The sequence below is a fragment of the Carassius carassius genome, chromosome 2 (genome assembly GCF_963082965.1).
Source record: "Carassius carassius chromosome 2, fCarCar2.1, whole genome shotgun sequence".
Classification (NCBI taxonomy): Eukaryota; Metazoa; Chordata; class Actinopteri; order Cypriniformes; family Cyprinidae; genus Carassius; species Carassius carassius.
This window is the reverse complement of record NC_081756.1, coordinates 13,027,305-13,048,745: the sequence shown is the minus strand read 5'-3', so window position 1 is coordinate 13,048,745 and position 21,441 is coordinate 13,027,305. Positions and strand designations below refer to the sequence as shown.

The window sequence follows — 21,441 nt, the reverse complement described above, 5'->3', positions numbered from 1 at the left end:
AGTAAATGATAACAGAATTTTCATTTTTGTGTGAACTATAACTATGACAATACAGTTTCAGGAAGTATTTTCCATTGGCAGGTTTGATGACAGAGTTCATTTTGGAGCCTGTGCACTTTGGAAAAGTGTTCTGGTTTGACCATGATTGAAACAAATGTGTGGCTCATGTGACATTTGGAATCACACAGTTTGAAAATGTGTGTTCATGTCACAGCATCTTTGTGTCTGTCTAGTCAGGTATGACAGTATTTGTCTGTATGTGTTTTATGGACGAATAAGTTAGTGATCCTTCTTGACTGTCTGTCTGTTTGATGCTCTAATCTACAGTAGTAACGCTTTGGATACATTTATGTTTTTGTGTGTGTTGGCTCCTGCTGCATCTTGGAGCGCTGGACTTCATCAGTTATCTGCTTTAATGAAATCGACTGAGATTCAGATGGTGATTGAAGGTGCCAAGGGGTTAGAAAAGTGAAAGTATGTGTGTCCATATAATAGATCTCCATGGCAACAGTCAATGGGAGCAAGTCACTTTGATGGAATGGCCTCTGCTGGGTAGATGGGGAAATCAAATTGAGGCAGTTGCTATAGCGACGCTTCATTGCAGCTGCCTCTGCATCTGTTTCGGTGTGTGAGTGTGTGTGTGTGTGTGTTGTTATATCTTGAAGAGTAAGAACTTATATGTGTCTAAAGTGACCTAACATCTAGCTATTTACTCTCAAACTAAGGATCCAACCATCACCCTCAGATAAAAAAATAAAATAAAATGTGTAGTTTCACAAAGTGACTCATTTCTGTAGCTCTCACTTACTCAACACTCTCTTTCCCCTCATTTTGACTTTTTTAGACATCCGTGACCGCAGGAAGAAACCAGTCATGCTGTTCATTCACGGCGGCTCTTATATGGAAGGAACCGGAAACATGTTTGACGCCAGTGTTCTTGCGGCATATGGGAACGTCATTGTAGTCACCATGAACTATAGGCTGGGAGTTCTGGGTAAGTGTACTTCATTTATTTTCCCCATTAACTCCTCATGCATGTCTGAAATTGCAGGAGGCACAGAAGCTGCTCCATATGGCAGATCAATTAGCAGTGAGTTTTTTTTTTTCCGTAGGCCTTTATGCTCCTTTTTATATCATGTTTATGCACTCAGCTTTGGTATTCATTTATTTTATTCATTTGTTCATTTTAACTGTTCATGTAAATCAAGTGCTACATGTTTTGTTCATGTAGTTAATGTACATCAAGCTAAGGTTTTTATCTGAATGAAACAGGCAACATTCCAATCACGCAACTCTAATGTGGGGTTACTTTTATCAGGTCTGGTAAAGATAGTTAACTTTTAGTTAATGGTTAAATCTGGCTAAATAAAGACATTAATTTTCTACAGAAAAGAGCATCAGCAGATCCCACAGTGCTCCAATTACAGTCTATAGGTCCATTTCTGCTTAATTGTTCTTATTATATAAAAGTCACACAAAGTGAATCCTGAATCAGAATAACTCCTCAGGGTAAATACCTGCTATTGTATTTAGAGTTTTTCATTAGTTTTGACTGCAAAGCTGAATATGCATACTAGTTCCGAAGTGTGCGAGTTTCTTAGGGGTAATATGAGGTCCTATGAAAGAGTTTTTGAATTAAAGTGCTAAATCGTTTCTTATTTCCTCTCTCTTTCTCTCTTTTATTATTTTACAAGTCTGAAATATTGAAGAGTGATATATTCATGCAGATTAGCTTTGGCTCTGACGGGTTTATTTGGCCACAGCAGTTAGAAATATATTTTTCCATTTCTTACTTTAACTGCGGCACTGCCCAGAGCGGGGATAAGGCGCCCTTTAGATTTGCACTTAATAAAAAAAATATATATATGACAAGGAAATAAAAAAGAAAGGCGCTTGAGATGTTCAAAGCTTTAATGCTAACTGCAGAAAAGTTGGTGCCAGTTTGAATTCGTAATACTTGTAATATATAACATACGCACAAATACAGCTGAAGGGCTGAGGCTGAGTCAGATGGTTCTAAGGCCCTGGGTGTGGTGCTTTAGCATTTTGACTTTCTCTGGCATATTAGCGCGTTATGTACTTGGCTCTGGAGCTTAGAGCAGATAGTGAAGCTTAGAAATGTCAGCCTCTCAGCTCAGCTCTTCCTGCCATGCAAAAGAGAGTGCTTATGTTTGTTTGTGAATGCCTTTCTCTCACTACCTGTTTGTCTTCTCATAGACTCAAGACTTTCCCCTCTAGATATAATGCAAAGCACAATGAATTTAAATTGATGCAGAGAGAGAGAGAGAGAGTGTGTGTGTGTGTGTGTGTGTGTGTGTGCGTGTGTGTGTGTGTGTGTGTGTGTGTGTGTGTAAAATATTGATGAAAAATGTCTGTCTGGTGCGACAAGCAGTGAAGCCGCATTGGGATTAGTGGTGAACTAAAAGTAGAGATGCTAACTGATAGCTTGATAGTAGCTAAGCTGTTTTCAAACCAGTGTATATTTTTCATTAAAGGGGTCATAGTAGAAATCTAAATTCCCTTGATCTTTTGACATATAAGAGGTCATTGTACTATAAAAATGTCCTGTAAGTTCCAGAACTCAAAACTTTCTTGTTAGTCTAAAAACAGCTTATATTGAAGCCAATCTGCCAAATTGACAGGTTGTGGAATGTGCCACTTTATGACATAATAGAGGGCTAAACCCCGCCTCTGCAGAAGACGTCTGCTTCTACATCGGTGCCTGTTTAGCCCCGCCCACTAGTTTGTTCACTTCATTTTTTTCTCTTCATTTTTTCCACTCATTTATTTACAAACAAGGCACAATTCATCGCAGGATTTTCAGAGAAATTGAAGCTAAAAGACAATGCTGTGTGACTGTATTGGGTCCAACAGTAATGTCACACCACAAAACCACAAAAGTTTTTATTACGTGGTCACTACTGTTTTGTCTTTTATTACAGATCGTTTGATATGTATTGAGTATTTATGCGTTTTTAAACTAAATCAAAGCAGCGACCATCTATGAAGGAAGTAGGCTGTCAAACATATACAACTGTTAGCCAATCATAGCAGTGGGTGTTTACTTCAGAGTCTACAATCTGCCACACCCATTTAAACAGAGCATTCTGATTGGGGGGTCAAAGCAGGACAGAAAATATCCTATTACGTCTATGATGATGTTTTTGATGTCAAAATATTGATAACATTTTAAGTGGACCATAGAGATCAGTACAAAATAAAAAACAGGCAGTTCATGACCCATTTAAAGCTATTTGTGACATTGCTACATTGCATATCTACATACATTTTGTCATCACAATGTTTGCACATTAATCCTTTTTATGTGCTCTCTTAAATCGTTCTTTCTCTAATACAATTTGAACTGCACATTTAAGTTTTAACTGCAAACTGATTAATTTGGTTAATTAGAAACAAGTGGTTCACTTTTTGTGAACCATTTTGTATAAATTAGGTGGTTAATTTTTATGGTAACATTTTATGTTAACAAACAGTATCACTAAAATAAATCACTGATTTATTTGAGGCTCTGTATTGAAGTTCTTATGAGATTTCTTTTTTAAACAATATTTAGGTAAACCATGTTCTTCATCATTGTTTAACCCTTATAGAATTGGGTGTGTTTTCTAGTTTTAATGGTTATATTTAATTAGAAATTATCTTTTAATTTTGGTTTAATGGTGTCATCTATATTGAGATAACTGTTGTTTAAACGTTTGGGGACAGTGAGATGTATTTAAAAGAAATAAATACTCTCATATGGCAAGGCTGCATTAAATTAACTTCTTTTAAAAACATTAAAAACACCTTCGACCCCAAACTTGTGAACGATAATATATATAAAAATATTGTTCCCCATCATAGCTTCTTTAGTAGCCTGTAGTTTAGTACTTTTTCAAAAGGCAAGCTTTACTTTAAGTCATTATGTTGAGTCGTGCCAAATCTGGACCTCAAGGACACCTGGTGCATGCAAGTGTCCACAAAGGAAAGATATGATGCAGGATTTATAGCAGCAGTGACAGGACGCAATTAACATCAGCACATCTCATCATGCACTGGCAGCAGTGTTCCGTCGTCATGCCCCTCCTCTCCACTATCAGCTTCTATCATGATTCTGGATGGGGGCCAGCAATATGAGCACTGAGGCGACAGTGATTCAAGGAATTGCAGATCCTCTATCATCGTGGGCCGTCTTTTGAAATGAGAATGAGTGACGTGAATCAAACTATAATTTAGATAAAACCATTGGCCTGCACACAGTCTGTCACTTGTTCAGTCACAGATGCTTTGCTCATTAGAAATATGGATTCAATTTATATTCAAACCACATCCAACTGAAAGAATTTGATGTCATTTTTAGATTTTAGGAAGATTGCATAATTCATTCATTTAAAGGTTGTATAGTTGCACAGGTGATTTGAAGACTGTGTTGGTCGTTTGAAGATTATGTAAGCCATTGAAAGGTTTTTTTAATACTTCATAGCTGCCAGATATCTTATGCTATAGACATTGTGTTGTGCTTACTGTCATTTGACTGGCTTGCTAAGTGTCTGAAGGGCAAACTGGGACTCAAAAGCAGCTGCTGACCTATCATAACCATTGAATCAATACATTTTCACTGTGTTCTGATAAATCTTAAATAGCCATATTCACATTGAAAAATCATAATTTTTAAATTAGTCAAAAAAAAAAAACATTGTTTATATGAAGTAATCAGTAAAACTGACTGACTCACTGCTGCGTGATGGGGATTGTTGATCCCGCTCTCACTAAATTTCTGACCGTTACCGCATTCTTCCATCTGCTCCTGCGATTTTTGTTCACTTCCGCAAACAATATTCTAATATTGTATATAATTTTTACTTTGTAAAGGGAGCATCTTACGTTAAAAGACATTTGTCAATGAGCTCGGGATCTTTTGAGGAGCAAATCCTCCAATATCTTGCCATTTTTCTTTCCTTACTTTTGACCTGTGATCAGTCAAATCTGACTTCTGCTGCTTGTGTTGGATGCAGGGTTGTTGTTGTTTCCCCTTGAAATTGGGCTGCTTTTAAACTGTTGCCATGGGTTGATTTTCCCGAGTGGGTTAAAGGTTTGAAATATTGTATAAATTACATTTGGTTGAAATGTTTGTACTGAAACATTTTGCATTCTACATGTAATAAAACTGTGATAAATGTGTTGAGCCACACTAGTAGAAAGCATTTGAGCTGTGTTTATAATAAATGTGCATAACAGTGACAAAAAATATGTATTTTAGGAATGGAAATTACAATTGGTATATTTGGGGCATGGTAGTTGCACGGTAATTGTTTGTTTGTTTGTTTGTTTTTTAATGGCATGGGCTTGAGATGCACAATTAAAATGATGAAATAGTTGTGATCATTATTTTACCTTCCATGATCATTCAGACTTGATCAGCTGCAGTATTATTGACACTCTGTCAAGTCTGCATCAAAATCAAGGTAATCACAGGTAAACTGTCTGACCAGTCAGGTGTTTTTCATGGGAAGAGTTCCACAAAACAGCTATGGTTTGCAGACAGTTACAAGAGTTGATGTTACAAATACATCTTTTGAATATACTGTGTGAACTCATTGCCCCGTTAGCTCAGAAAGTTTTATTTTCCCTACTCAATATACTTTGTTAGTTGTTTTGTTTAATGGTCTAATTCTTGTTTCTTGGTTTGCATTGGTTAGTCACTCAATTAATTCTCTTGTGCTTCATTACCCCCTTTTTGAATGATGTTGTATTGACAGTGTTTGGAATAACGACGTTTAAAAGAACGGCGTTAGGTAACGACGTTATTTTTTCAGTAACGGGGTAATCTAACTAATTACTTTTCCCGTCGTTACAAAGCCGTTAACGTTACTGAACGTTAAATGGGGTGCATTACTATGCATTGATTTAATATGCAATCCGAACGAGTGAGCAGCGAGTGAGCAGGTGGGTTAATAACGAGATAAGCGATTATGATTGGCTAAGGCAGAGTCATGTGTTTCATGGTAGCCAATCAGAGCCAGTGTTTTTACACACACGCGCCAGCGGCGCCAAACACACACAGTCACACACACGCAACAGCTACACAGATTCGCAGCAGCAGCAGAAATGGCGAGTCAGGAGCAATCCGATGAAAAGTTGGCATTTTCAAGGTGGAGATATAAGCACTACTTCAAATTCATTGTAGTCCAAGGCAAGAACGTGCATGTAATGTGTACATGTAATGTGTGACACGCATCTACAAAGCTAGTGGCCAAAAACACTTTTCTTACAAAGAGTGCAGGATAAAACTCTTGTTGTCTGTTGACGTGCAATAAATCTCGAAAGTTATGTACACCTGTCTGTTCTACTTATTTCAACTGACTTGTGAAAACTGCTAAAAAAAAAAATTCTTTGACATTTAGCAACTTCTTCTTTTTTTTTTTACAGTAACGCAAATAGTTACTTTCCCTGGTAACGAGTTACTTTTATTATAGAGTAATTCAGTTACTAACTCAGTTACTTTTTGGAACAAGTAGTGAGTAACTATAACTAATTACTTTTTTAAAGTAACGTTCCCAACAGTGTGTATTGATTTATTGCATTTCTATCTGATTTACTGGTGTTACGTTTCTATGTGATTTTGCTGGTATTAAGTTATGCTTCTTAATGCATTAACTAGTGGTTACCAAACTGAAACCTATCATACAGTGTTAGAGAGTGAAACTTCAGTTTGATATGGCGGTCTAGATTAAATTTCAATCCAGATTAAATTTATTTCCATTTTTATTGAGTATGTAACATTTGATCACATTTTTTATGTGATTCTACTGACTTTCTTCATTTGCCTGTATTGTGTGATAGTGTTGGGTGAGAGTCAGACATGGGGACTTGTGACTTGGTGACTTGGACTCGAGTCGACTCGAGTCGCTATTTTTATGACTTGTGACTTGACTTGACAAAAAAATAAAATACTTGAGACTTGACTCGGACTTTGAAGTTAAAGACTCGGGACTTGACTTGACTTGAGACACGATGACTTGAATGACTTGAGTGTTAATCACATCATGTTTTCAGTTTGAATATAAAATATATAAATTATTTGTAAAAATAAAGTTGATTACTCAGCTGGAGTGCAGGCTGAAAATAGCGCATAGGAATAGCGCTGTCATGACTGGATCAGGACACTATCATCAGTCATGCCCTCTCTACCTTACGCACACCACGCCCACTTAGATCAGATATCACATCACATCAACATCAGCCTGAGGGGTACCGAGGGTCATCGCTTTTGTCTGCAATAGTTCGCGCCTAAAAATGCGTGGAAAACGCCAAAGCACTCGGGCAGTTGCGCCCCTGGGGCGTCTGCCGTTGCTAAGCAACCATGACGCGCTCTCTCTCCATGGAGACGCGGAAATTTCAGCAAAGGATAAATGGATTTGCAGCACAAAAAATCGTTTGCAGTAGCTCTGCTAATAAATTTATTTCAAAATGGCAATCCATATACAGCTATGATCAGCTGTTCCTTCATCTTGGCTGAGCTTTCAACATTGTTATGGGAAAGGATGAAGCTGAATGTTTAGTTATTGTCACATGACCCTCACGACAGCGTTGCTTCCATTATGAGCGTGCATACCGCGCGCCTACATTGGAAATAACGAACTTGCGCGCGCAAAAGACGAGATATGTGAACGGCCCCTAATGATCCGCTAGCAGGCCGTCAAAAAAACGCATTCCAGGGGCGGCGCTAGGGCTGGGCTAAGGGGGCTTAAGCCCGAATATTTTGTTACCTTGTCTTTCTCATAGAGCAAAACAATTAATCAGAAAAACAAATGTGAATAAGACTACAGCTGCCGCGATTACCTAATCATGAGAAATGCATATTACAGTTATATATATATATATATATATATATATATATATATACAGTACAGACCAAAAGTTTGGACACACCTTCTCATTCAAAGAGTTTTCTTTATTTTCATGACTATGAAAATTGTAGAGTCACACTGAAGGCATCAAGGACTATTTGACCAAGAAGGAGAGTGATGGGGTGCTGCGCCAGATGACCTGGCCTCCACAGTCACCGGACCTGAACCCAATCGAGATGGTTTTGGGGTGAGCTGGACCGCAGACAGAAGGCAAAAGGGCCAACAAGTGCTAAGCATCTCTTGGGGAACTCCTTCAAGACTGTTGGAAGACCATTTCAGGTGACTACCTCTTGAAGCTCATCAAGAGAGTGCCAAGAGTGTGCAAAGCAGTAATCAAAGCAAAAGGTGGCTACTTTGAAGAACCTAGAATATGACATTTTTTTTTTTAGTTGTTTCACACTTTTTTGTTATGTATATAATTCCATATATAATTCCACATGTGTTAATTCATAGTTTTGATGCCTTCAGTGTGAATCTACAATTTTCATAGTCATGAAAATAAAGAAAACTCTTTGAATGAGAAGGTGTGTCCAAACTTTCGGTCTGTACTGTACATAACAAAAAAGTGTGAAACAACTGAAAAAAACGTCATATTTATATTCTATACTTTGAGAGAGTGTGTGTGTGTGTGTGTGTGTGTGTGTGAGAGAGAGAGAGAGAGAGAGAGAGAGAGAGAGAGAGAGAGAGAGAGAGAGGAGAAATGTAACAAAGTTTAATGTTGTATTTAAACTGTTTGAGAGAGAGAGAGAGGTGTTCAGAGAGGAGTCTGTTGGATGTTTAGCTGTTATTTGTTTTATGGACTCAATGTTGAAAATGTAAAACCTTTCAAACACTGTTGGCAGAAGTGAAAAATAAATAATTTTATGAAGTTACAATTTTGTTTGATTCCATGATGTATTTTACTGAACATGAGTATTTACAATGCAAATCCAAATTATTTTAATTTACTGACAGTTACTTATATCTTGTCTTTTAACTTTATTAAGATCAGATTCTGCAGGTAAAATAACAATATTAAGGTGACTTGACTTGGACTTGACTTGACTTACTACAGGACTTGACTTGACTTGACTTGACATAGCTTGTAACTTGACTTGGCTTGACTTGCCCAAGAAAAAAATACTTGGGACTTACTTGAGACTCGAAGGTTAAGACTTGAGACTTGCACATGTGTGACTTGGTCCCATCTCTGGTGAGAGTCCACCTTGTTGAATCAAAGTCCAGTCCTAGTCTTTAACCAATTGAGTCTGAGTGAGAGGTGTTTATTAATGTCTTTTTATCTTGTCTGCCTGCATTTATTTGATCAAAAATACAGAAAAAACAGTAATATTGTGAAATATTATTACAACTTAAAATAATAGTTTTCTATTTGAATATACTTAAAAAAAATAATTTATTCCTGTGATGCAAAGCTGAATTTTCAGCATCATTACTCCAGCCTTCAGTGTCACATGTAACATCCAGTCTATCACATGATCATTTAGAAATCATTCTAATATTCTGATTTATTATGAGTGTTGGAAACAGTTCTGCTGTCTAATATATTTGATGAATAAAAGGTTAAAAAGAACTGCATTTATTCAAAATAAAAAAAAAAATTCAAATAATATATATTCTAATAATATATTTTCTTTACTATCACTTTTTATCAATTTAACACATCCTTGCTGAATAAAAGTATTGATTTTATTTAAAAAAAAAAAGATAGAAAAAAATTACTGACCCCAAATTACTGCCCAGTAGTGTATATTGTTATTACAAAATATATATATTTTAAAAACATAGCTTCTTTTTTTTTTTTTTTTTACTTTTTATTCATCAAAGTATCCTAAAAAAGTATCACATGTTCTGAAAAAATATTAAGCAGCAGAACTGTTTCCAACTTTGATAATGAATCATCATATTAGAATGATTTCTGAAGGATCATGTGATAATGATCCTAAAAATTCAGCTCTGCATCACAGAAATAAATGATAATTTAAAGTATAATATATTTTAAAACAATTATTTTAAATTGTAATAATATATCACAATATTAAATTTTTTTCTGTATTTTTGATCAAATAAATGCAGGCTTGATGAGCAGAAGAAACTTCTTTCAAAACCATTAAAAATAGTAATGTTTCCAAACTTTTGGTCTGTACTATATATATATATATATATATATATATATATGTATATATATCATCTTTCATGATATGATGTTGATTCATCTTTACTCTGAACAATTTTGAGTTCAAAACGTCTGAGTCCATGTCAAGTCTGATTATAAGTCTACCCGTGTCTGTCCGAGTTCATTCATAGTTACAGTCCAAGTCACAAGTCCAAGTACCCCAGCTCTGCTGTTTGGTGCTATTAACATTAATATCCAGTGAAACTGATGTGGATCCTCAAAATTAGTAGTTGAGTTGCACAACTAAAATCTAAAAGAGCCAGACTGAGGATGACAGAACTTTAAATATCCTTTTGAATCTTTGTACAGTATGTGATTTATTAAATTGGTTTTGACAACTGACCCACAAGTCTGTTAGCTCAGCTATATAGCTCAGTTTAGCTCATATTTATGTCTGAATGCCTGCTATAGTTAGAATTGAATGTCTATGTTTGTCTGAGCAGTGGAAACTCTCTTGGATCCAATTTAGCTAAACTACAGTTCATTATTTTTATATCATCTGTCACATGATATATCTCATGCACAAACACACATAGTGAAAGGTCTTGGGGGTAAAGGAGTGATAGTTATAAATTCCTTATTTACACACACGTCTTTCTCTATCTTTAGCCTTTAAGGTAGTTCTGTCTGTCTTTTCTTACCCTGCTGCTGGTTTTTCTGCAGACTATACCAGCATTCATCATTGTTTTGACACCATCACTTGTTCTTACATCTTTTTCTCCTCCTGCTATACTCTGTTTTTGCTCTGGTGAGTGGTGAGCTGCAGGTAGAAGTGTCATTTTCATATTCCCCAACACAGCCATGTGGCTGTTTTTTTTTCTTTCACAGCATCCCCTGTTACTGTGACAGTGGTTGACGTGGAGGTAATGATTTAGAATTTCCACTTGCACTGCGTCTCTCTGTGGCTGAAGGTGGAAATGGTGTCTCGACCCCAACCATCACATGCTGGATATCATATCAGTACTGTCACGATCATTAGATGGAGTGCCCATGAACTTCAGTAGAGGGCACTCCACTTAGGACCATTCCACCCATCAACCACCAGATGTCACTTGGACACTAGCAACTCTCATACTGTTGCACCACACCTGAACTACATTCCCCATGAGTCACTGTATCACAATCACCTTGCCACACCTGCACCTCATTCATCAGCCAATTTCCTTGCCACACCTGCACCTTATTTACACACACATAAAAGCAGCACAATCACTCTCACTCACTGCAAAGTCTTGTTTAGCCTGTCTAGCATTTCCGAACATTTTCCCTTGTGTTTGTTTTTCCTGTGTCTGATCTTGGATTGTGTATTTCGACTCTGATTCTTTGCTGCCTGCCCCGATCTCTGCTTGGTTCTGTTTTTGATTCTGGTAACCCCAAACATACCTGACGCCATTCCTGATTTCTGCCTGTCTGACCATTCTTTGAATGTTCTGCACATGGATCCGAACGCCTCTGACTCCTCATTACAAGTACCTGTACAAAAAAGCACATCCCTGAAATCCAGCTGAAACTTTACCCGCCTTTTGTTTGTCTGTTCTTTTTTTTTTTTAGTAGGACCCTTCTCTGTTTGTCTCTTGCTTTCTCTCAGTTTAGAGTGCGTTCTGAAGGGAATTAATCTCCCTTTGTTAAATATGTAATGGATAAATCAGCTGCTCGTAAACTCATTAAGAATTTGACCTTGGCTTTGCTGAGAGAGACAGAGATAGAAAAGTATATAATATTAAAAACTTTTAATTAGAATTTTTAATTAAAAATTTTTGGAGGAGGAGAGTGGGAACGATGAGTGAAAACACATGAAAGAGAGATTTAAAAGATATTTGTAAAAATATATTTTATAGAGTGTTTAATCAGACCCATACATAAACTTAAAAACTACCTTACTAATAAGCGGCAAATTATAAGTTTATTGAGGCAAGAGTCATAGTTTGTAGTTACTTAACAGTAAGAATTGGTCCACAAATTTAAGTGTGACCAAAATGAACACTTAAAAATATAAAAAGCATTTAGTATTCTTGATGTTAATTTCAACATTTACTGATACATTTTTAAATCAGAAGTTGTATCTGTTAGTATTATTTAATGAACTGAGCTAACGTGAATAACAATGAACAGTTGTTTTGCTCATTGTTAGTTAATAGTAGTTGATGCACTAACACGTGGGATCTTTTCCTTTTTTTCTTTTAATTTTGGGGTAAAAAACATTCATGGGGAAGGTGGAATCTCTTATAGTTTGTGGGGGGTCTTTTTTTACGTGTGAATGTGTGTCCTGACAAGGTTGAGGGAGATATCAAGATGTGAACGAAGAGCCAAACTCTGAATCCTGACCATCCAGGCAGTTTCCATAGCAACCTGAGGCAGAACAGATAAGCAGAGGCCTCTTGACTCCAAGAGTGTAAGTGAGGGAGAGAGGAAGAGATAGGGGAAAAATCAAAAGAGAGACTGAAAGATCAGGCAGGAAAAATAATGAAGGAGACAGAGATGGAAGGATGACATAAAAGTGGTGTGAACGTGAAGCAGAGTTGCACTACTGCACACACACACACACACACAAACACATTACTGATTATGCAAGAAACACATTTCTCATCATGTGTTTCATCCATTTATTTGGGCTCCTTTTTATTTGCTCTTTTGCCCTCATCACAAATTTCTGTGCAGTCTCAGTTGTTTGACAGCACTAAAAGTTCCTATACTTTTTCTTCCTCTTTCCCTTCATTATCTATTCCATCGTTTTCCAACTTCCTCAGCAAGATTTAAGTTGGGTTGGAGATAAGTTTCCTCAAGCTTCTGACAGACAGGAGAGAATTCAGTCGGATTTGAGCAACTTTGCTTCAAACAGCTGACACAACTTTTGTGCTTATAGAGCGAGTCTGTGTTCGGATGTTGGAGTTTTCCACCTGACGAGTGCTTTAACCTGTGGGAATTACAGCCTTGGATTTTAAGTGAGTACAGAAGGAGACACAGGCCCATATGTATCAGCCATCTCTGACTTTGACTGCCGTTTGAATTCAGCTTATCCTCATATTGGGATTTTGTATTAGGGTATAGAATAAACAAAGATCCTAAAACAATACTTTGGTTCTACTTTTATACATGTAATTTTATAGGTCCAAGTTCGATTTTTATTATTGTTTCTGTGACTCATCAGAAATTCTCAGGGTTATTCAGTTTTAGCCTTTTTTGACATGTCTAATCATATAGTACAGAGTGATTATGAGCCAGAATGTTAAGCAGATGAGCACTAAAGCTGGACATGCTAAAGCATGTTTTCTAGCTGCTCGGCATGGCTATTTATTCTAGAAAATAATTTGGTCATCACAATAATAAAAAGCTATACTACCTTAACGAAATCTCTTAATATCAATTATGTGATTATTTGAGAAGGACATGCTATTTTTGTTTGAAAAAAAAAAGAACCTTTACGTTTGTCTAAGAATTAAGAATTACATATCTTATTTTACATGAATTTCAAGAAAATAAATTAATATTCAAGTAGCATTATAATTTTATAGCTGTATCGGTAACACTTTATTTTAAGGACCAATTCTCATTCTTAACTAACTGATTATTAGCATTTATATAAATAGCATATTGGATGTTTATTAGTACTTATTAGTCACATATTAATGCTTATTCTGCATGGCCATATTCTAGATCCCTTAACCCTACCTCATACTGTACCTAAACTTAACAACTACCTTATTAACTATTAATAAGTAGCAATTTAGCAGTTTATTGCGGGAAAACTAGGTAATAGTGAATATGTGTTCCCTAATCTAAAGTGTTACCGATGTATTTAATATTTTGTTCAATTTCAGTTATATATATCCAGAGGTGGGTAGAGTACCCAAAAACTGTACTCAAGTAAAAGTAAAAGTACTTCTAGAAATATTTACTCAAGTAAAAGTAAAAGTACTAGTCTTGAATAGTTACTTGAGTAAGAGTAAAAGAGTATCGGATAAAAAATCTACTCAAGTAGTTAGTTACTAGTTACTTTGGGTCATATATACTGTACTGAGCCTATTTTTATTTAGATATATAGATAAAATGTATGTAATGTATGTGTGCGTGTATAAATGTATATATTTCATCAGCCTTTACAATTTATTATAAAACCCTGTCTGTTTACTTAAGTAACAGATATAGGTGTCATGCCATAACATATTTTTAATACGACTGACTTTATATTAAATGTGAATTTAACATTGAAAGTTAATGTGATATAAATATTGCTACTAATCTTTCATTGTTCAGAAAGAGAGCAAATAACATTTACATTATTAAAGATCATTTTCACTATATCATTTCATCTACATTTCAATCACTCTCAGAAACTCCCATTAAAATCACTGAAACTGTTAACACTGTGAAATCAATATCTTAATTAAAGATTCGTACACACATCTGCACTTTGTTGTTCCTGCGAGAGAATTCGCCAGAAAGAGGTCTCCAGTCAGCGAGCGAGTGAAGGAAGCACCGGCATTTCAGCGATGACTCATCTGAACGCCTCTGATTGGCCAATGCTTTAATAAGCTCAAAAGAATCATGTGTGATTTGTTATAATGCGCAGCGCTGTATAAACGCATCTATCTCTGGCTAAGCGCCAGCAAGCAATCACAGATCTGAATTTAGCAGCTGATAATATGATTCGCTGAACGTACTTGCACCAGTGTGATTGTATTAAAATTAATAAAATCTTAATCGGCTTTTTTTTGTCTTTTGGAAGCTGCATTCAACTTGACTCCCCTCTGTTATAAGCCACACACGTACAACAAACTAATGTCACAGTGGTATCGTGTACTGTAATCGAATGTAGCCCAAGTTATTACCTGTTAAACAGTAGACGGCACACGCGGTGTTCATCTAATAAGGATCTCCATCGCTAGCAAATAATAGCCTTTGCAAATTTCAATTCAGTGCAGTTCCAGCCAAGTTTTCAACGCTCTTTCTGTTCTTAAACGTTACAACTCCGAGTGGACCACTTCAGACGCTCAGCGCGTGCGGCAGGGAACTGAACGACTCATTCAAACTGATTCATGAACCAATTCACTCGTTTGCCAATTGGTTTGATCAAGCCTTTGAACAGAATTGACTCAAAAGAATGAATCATTCGCGAATGTGCATCGCTCATTGCCCAGAGAAAAGTAGACGGCGCGTTTGGAATAAACTGAAGCATTATAACATTTATTGCATTAAGATAAAGTAACGAGAGGAGCGTCGCCCACAGTAACGAAGTAAAAGTACAGATTTTTCCCCAAAGATTTACTCAAGTAAGAGTATAAAGTACCCATCTTTAAATATACTCCGAAAAGTATTCGTTTCCCCCAAAAAATTACTCAAGTAAATGTAACGAAGTAAATGTAACTCGTTACTACCCACCTCTGTATATATCTCATGCAAAGAGAGGAAAACTTGCAATTCCAAGAATGCTTTTTTTATAAAAGTATACAAGGAGAGTAAATGTTGAAATTAAGTGCAGTTTGTGTGTGTGTGTTGTCCTGGTATTACCTTCGTTATGTACCCACCAGTATATTAAAGTACATAAGTTAGTTTTGTGTGTGTGTGTGTGTGTGTGTGTGTGTTTCTTTTCTTTTTTCAGTTGGTCCCCATGAGGAAACAAGCTTATAAATTATATTTAAATAATAAGTGTTTTGAAAATCTATAATAGATATAATAGTTTTGTGTGAGGGGTATTGTTTAGAGGTAGGGTTTGTAGAGTTTGTACAGTATAAAAACTATTCCCCTATGGAATGTCTCCATAAAATGTGTGTGTTCTTGTTTTTTATTGTCCATAAGCTGCATGTAGTTTTTTTTATGTTCTATCTTTTCATTGGATTCAAATAAAAAAACCTTTTCAAAAAAACTTTTGTGAAGGTAATACACAATAGTACAGCCTTTGAACAGACTGTACATCTATTCCCTACAGCATCTTTTTCATTTGCATTCAAATAAATATGGTTTCTTCCCATACTAAGGTAGCCGTACAGTAGCTGCTGGAATTACTTATCTAAATGCAGTATCAGAATCCAGATTATGAACGGCTGTAATGGTCTTTGGCCGGATGTCCTGTAGAAGATGAGAAGTCTTAATTTGTCTCCATTCCCAATCTAGTGCACATTGACTGGACTGTAGGCAGCTATGACCCCTGGACACATTCTCTCTGGACAGCACAACTGTTTTTTTTTTTGTTGTTGTTGTTTTTTATCCTGCTTCTCTCTTCTCATCTTGTCTCTTCTCTTCTATTTTGAATATGTCTGTAGCATTTTAACTACACAAACACACAGGGCACAGTGACACTGATAATGACTGTCAGGCTCATCTGCATAAGCTGAAGGACAGGTGGAGGATGTGACCGGAGACTAGTGTGACTGGATTGACTGAAAGCTGAGGGCTGGCCCCTGCCTGACAAAACACACAGGAATGCAGGGGTAAAATTGACATGAAAAAAGCATTTGAATAAAATATAAGTGTATTTGTAGAAATTATAAAATGATTCATATTTTTCAATTTAAAGTCATAATTTTCTCACCCTCATGTTGTTCCAAACCTGTATTTGACTTTCTCTTTTTCACAGAACAAAAAAGGTTAATTTTTAAAGGACAGTGGGTATAAAAACCTTTTGCAGCCAGAAATGAAGACGGACATAGTTTTTGTCTTATCCAGCTGTATTTACTCAGTGCAGCTTATAGCATCCAAGTGAAAGACATAACAGCAACATACAATCACCTGTCACATATATATAAACAGAATTACTGAGCTGGAAAAAGGATCACCCCCCTCCCCATTTGACTTTCAACTGTCATGGTGATTATGATTAGCTCAGCTCAGCATGAAAAGAGCTTTCCTGGAGCATTTCAGTGCTGGTAGTGCAACTGAAACAAACAACCAACTATGGGTTGCAATGCACTGTTGAAAGATCTCTGGAATAAAGTTGACAGGCACAAGTCAGAAGATTTTTCATAGACTTTATCAATGCCTAGAAGCACCGTGAAGTCTGTTATTAAGAAGTGGAAGGTATTTGATACAACACAAACCCTCCCTGGATCAGGATGTCACTCCAAACTGGATGAAAGGGCCAGGAGGAAACTGGTGAGAGAGGTAACCAAGAGGCCTACAGCAACTCTGAAGCAGCTGCAAGAAGTTATGACAAAGGGTGGTCATTGTGTGCATGTGACAACAAAATTACAAGTTCTCCACAAATAAATTAAAAAGCCACTCCTCAAGAAAAGCCACATGCAGTCAGGACTGAGCTTTGCCAAAACACACCTTGAAGATTCTGAGGCAGGTGAGACTAAGGCCTTAAGTGTTTTAAAATGAAAATAATCCTCATCTAAACTGGTGTTTTTATTGCGTTTCAGAAACAATCTCAGTCCACACTACACAACTGAAAATGCATGTCACATGACCATTCATCCACACTGGGCATGCGCGTAAAAGTATAAACAGGGAGTTGGTTTCTTGTCACTGGCAGGTTCAACAATGAGCATGATGGTGAGGAAAAGCAAGTATGTCACAGCTTGCCTCTTGCACATGTATAAAATACTAAATTTAGCTGCACAATGGCTGCTAAAATGGCAACAAAGCCAGGAAAGTTTACAGTTCAGTCTCCATGTTATTGTTTACACGGTTGTCAAGGATACACAGAGCGAATGTGGGCAGCCACGCCATTGTTTTCAAAAGTCTCCATTTTGGTCAGTTTACATTGAAATGCAATCCCGGAGTTTTCAAATTAAAATGCGGTCTGCAGCATTTTCGAAACTCTCAGTTTCGAGGGTTGAAAATACTAGAGAAGTGTAAACAACAGGCGTAACCATAGCAAAAGTTATGGATTTTAAACACATTAGTGTAAACGTAGCCTACAATTGAATTATTTTACCTCAACACTAAATGATATGTATGGCAGAAATCCAATACAGCTTACCATGCAAATAATAGCATTCTTACAGTAAAGCATGAAGGTGATAATATCCTGTTATTGGGGAGTCTCTCTGCATCAGGGACTGGAGCACTTGTCAGGATAGAAGGAAAAATGGCAAGTAAGATATGTTCCTGGATCAACATCTTATGATGATCCTCGATCAACATTATTGTCCAAAAATATTAACTTAACCCAATCCCTACACCTAAACCTAACCTTACCCATAATTTATTCCTAAAATCCGTAGGAAATAATAGCTGATTAACAAGGGTGTAGAAGCACAGAAGTTTGTGATCTCGCTAGTTCTACCAGAAAGACTCGGGAGATAAAATGTATGAAGCATACATTTATTGACAACTAAGCAAGCATTATTATAAATTTCTTTGGCGGAAGGCCCCGTCCATAGTTAATAATCCGAGGGTAGCGGACCAGCATTTCCTGCCTGAAGACGAAGGCAGGGGCGCAGCCGACCCCCCTGGAAGGTAAGGACAGGACCATCCTGGTGGTGGTGGGGAGGGTGGAGGTTGTTATCGAGTCGGCATCTGCGAACTCAAACATGTGTAAGTACCGATCTTTTATACCAAAGTATAAATACGTGATTGGATAATGATGAAGGTAATTAGTGACGAAGTAATTGAGTCTTCCTGGCAGAACGTAGGCTAAAGCTTTCATTTCTACCAGAAAGACTCGGGAGATAAAATGTACGAAGCATACATTTATAGACAACTCAGCAAGCATTATTATAAATTTCTTAGGCGGAAGGCCACGTCCATAGTTCATAATCCGAGGGTAGCAGACCAGTATTTCCTGCCTGAAGACGAAGGCAGGGGCGCAGCCGACCCCCAAAAATAGGTGGATTGTGAAACCACCAGACGGGGCCAGCCTTCCCCCCAAAATAAGTAGATGAAGGTATACACACCGGTTGTGAATCCTAAGGTTCCTGGAAGATATAAAGTGAGTTAACATAATCCGTATGATAAACGTTAGATTAAACCTCATATGCCTTCTTTTTTTTCTTTTTTTTTTAAATATACCGCCAGTAACACCACCACCAGTAATTGCATGAAAATTTACCTGATTTGTTACTGGAGAGCTTGCTGAGCTTCAAGAATGGTTTTTTAATCAGGTCTGATGTAGGATTCAAATACTGAGGAAGACCATCTGCCTATGATCCTAATAGCTGACGTAGAGATTCCTCGTTCAGCTGCTGTAGTAGCTGCCCCAATTCTGAATGAGAGAGGGGGATAGACTGCAGCTTTTGATAACAGTGGTTAAGTGTGTTCTAAAACAAGCCTTGGAAAGGGGTGCTCCGTTAGGTGAAATAAAGAGTGGCTCATTTTTATATTGGATTATATCTTATGATGAGATGGGGGCCACGATAGGCCGGAGCAGTGATGGGGGCCACGATAGGCCAGAGCAGTGATGGGGGCCACGATAGGCCAGAGCAGTGATGGGGGCCACGATAGGCCAGAGCAGTGATGGGGGCCACGATAGGCCAGAGCAGTGATGGGGCCACGATAGGCCAGAGCAGTGATAGGGGCCACGATAGGCAAGAGTAGTGATAGGGGCCACGATAGGCCAGAGCAGTGATAGGGGCCACGATAGGCCAGAGCAGTGATAGGGGCCACGATAGGCCAGAGCAGTGATAGGGGCCACGATATGCCCCCACAGTAGGAACGGCCCCGGCAGGCCACAGCGGTAACAGCCCCGGCGGGCCAGAACAGTAATATGGGCCACGAGAGGAAGCAGTGGGAACGACCCCTGCGGGCCACAGAAGATGGAACGGCCCCAATAGGCTTTAGGAAAAGCCTAGCTAGGCCGAGAAAACCATCACTGGCCAATTATGCGAAAGACATTAATAGACAGTTGTAAACAATTCCCTTACCTGAAGGTTTCAATAGGTCAAATGAGCAAAAGCTGCTTTAGGGTGAGTAATGCAATGCCTCGTTAGGCCATGTAAAGTGAGGCCCGACGGACTGTGATGTGAAAGCCTCGTGTGTAGATGACCACGATAGGCCATTGTATGTGAAGACCGTGATTGACTTAACATGAGGAGCATGTGAAAAATACCACCACCATTAGTTTGCAAAGAGTATTAAACTGTACCTTGAGTTTTATGTGAAATAGTTTAGAGACTAATCTTGACAGAAATATGGTGGGGACGATCATGTACATAGCAATTGATGCGGATTATGATAATTCGAAACCACCGCACTGAGTGAGAGAGGCCATTAGTTTAGTTTAAATGATAGAGGTAGAATTAGGGTCCTAGCAGTGACTTAAGATCATATACAGATACATATCATTCCTTAGGCTAGACTCCTGTGCACGCTTGATAGAACTCCATCTAACTGAGAGAATCCGCAGAAGAAACAGATTCCCTCCCAAAAATAGAAAATGAGCCAGATCAGCAAGACCATTCGGATTAAACTGGAGATATGTCACTACTCTGAAATAAAGTCAGCAGCAACTTTCGTGTCACGTGGACTTTAAGATGCCTGCTGAGCACTGAGCCGAATCTTACCTACAACTCAAATGAAAGGGTCCATATATACATCAGCTTGATAGATCGAGTGTTCATAATAGCGCCAGTCCAAGAGTAAGCAGTGTAAAGATGAGGTGAGAGCAACGGTTCTCTGCATCTGCAGCCATAGAATCCCATTTCAGTACGAAGCATTCAGGAATAGACGCAAATGAAACAATGACTGAATAAACAAAGATTAAAGCATAGGATTAAGACAACAAATATCTTAAGTGTGCTAGACAAAGCATATTTTTACAGAAATTAATAATGCGAACAACAATCTTTATCAGTATAAAAGATTGTAGCTTTTATTACAAGCCTTAAAATGCCTCATTACGAAAGAGTTATTCAAAACATTGCATGCAATATGATCAACATCTTAATTATGCAGTGCGAGTCTTCTAGATAAACAAGCACGAAACGCCCAGTGCTTTATTTTGAACGTGTGAGTATAAAACCTTGCAGAGAATAAAATTAATGCCCAAGCACCACAAGTGCACAGAACAAAATGATACTTATAATGCTGTAGACTGATGAAGTGATGGAGGCGAGATGCCAAAAGAGACCGGCAGCCTTGATTCTGTCTGCTGGTCCGGAGAGACTTCATTCGTGCAGGTTCACGTGAGCGTACAGATGAAATATTTGTTGATTGAGACCCAAGCAGCGCTGAGTTAAAGCGCATCTCGGAAAGCACCGGCGTTGCCAAGACCAGGATTTTTTATTTTTGGTTGTTGCTGCGGGTTGCTTTTCCTGTCCGGGGTTTGAGGTGATCCCAATAATGTCATATTTAGCCCCTAGAATGTGAATTCTACCGGGAAACCACTTTTGAAACGCGATTGGGCTAGTTTTTAGTAGTATTTGGGCAGTTTTGAGAAAACCTGGCAACCCTGGAAAGCACGCGGAACTGCGCCAATGT

At 37.7% G+C, this 21,441-nt stretch overlaps 1 protein-coding gene across 3 annotated transcripts in view; it reads left to right on the top strand.

Moving 5' to 3' along the window:
* LOC132103278 (neuroligin-2-like) overlaps positions 1 to 21,441 on the top strand; it is a 203,882-nt gene that overhangs the window by 130,479 nt on the left and 51,962 nt on the right. For all 3 annotated transcript variants that reach the window (XM_059508268.1, XM_059508251.1, XM_059508259.1), the window contains one exon: positions 845 to 994. In XM_059508268.1, the coding sequence (XP_059364251.1) occupies positions 845 to 994 (150 nt within the window). The remainder of the gene's footprint in view (positions 1 to 844; positions 995 to 21,441) is intronic.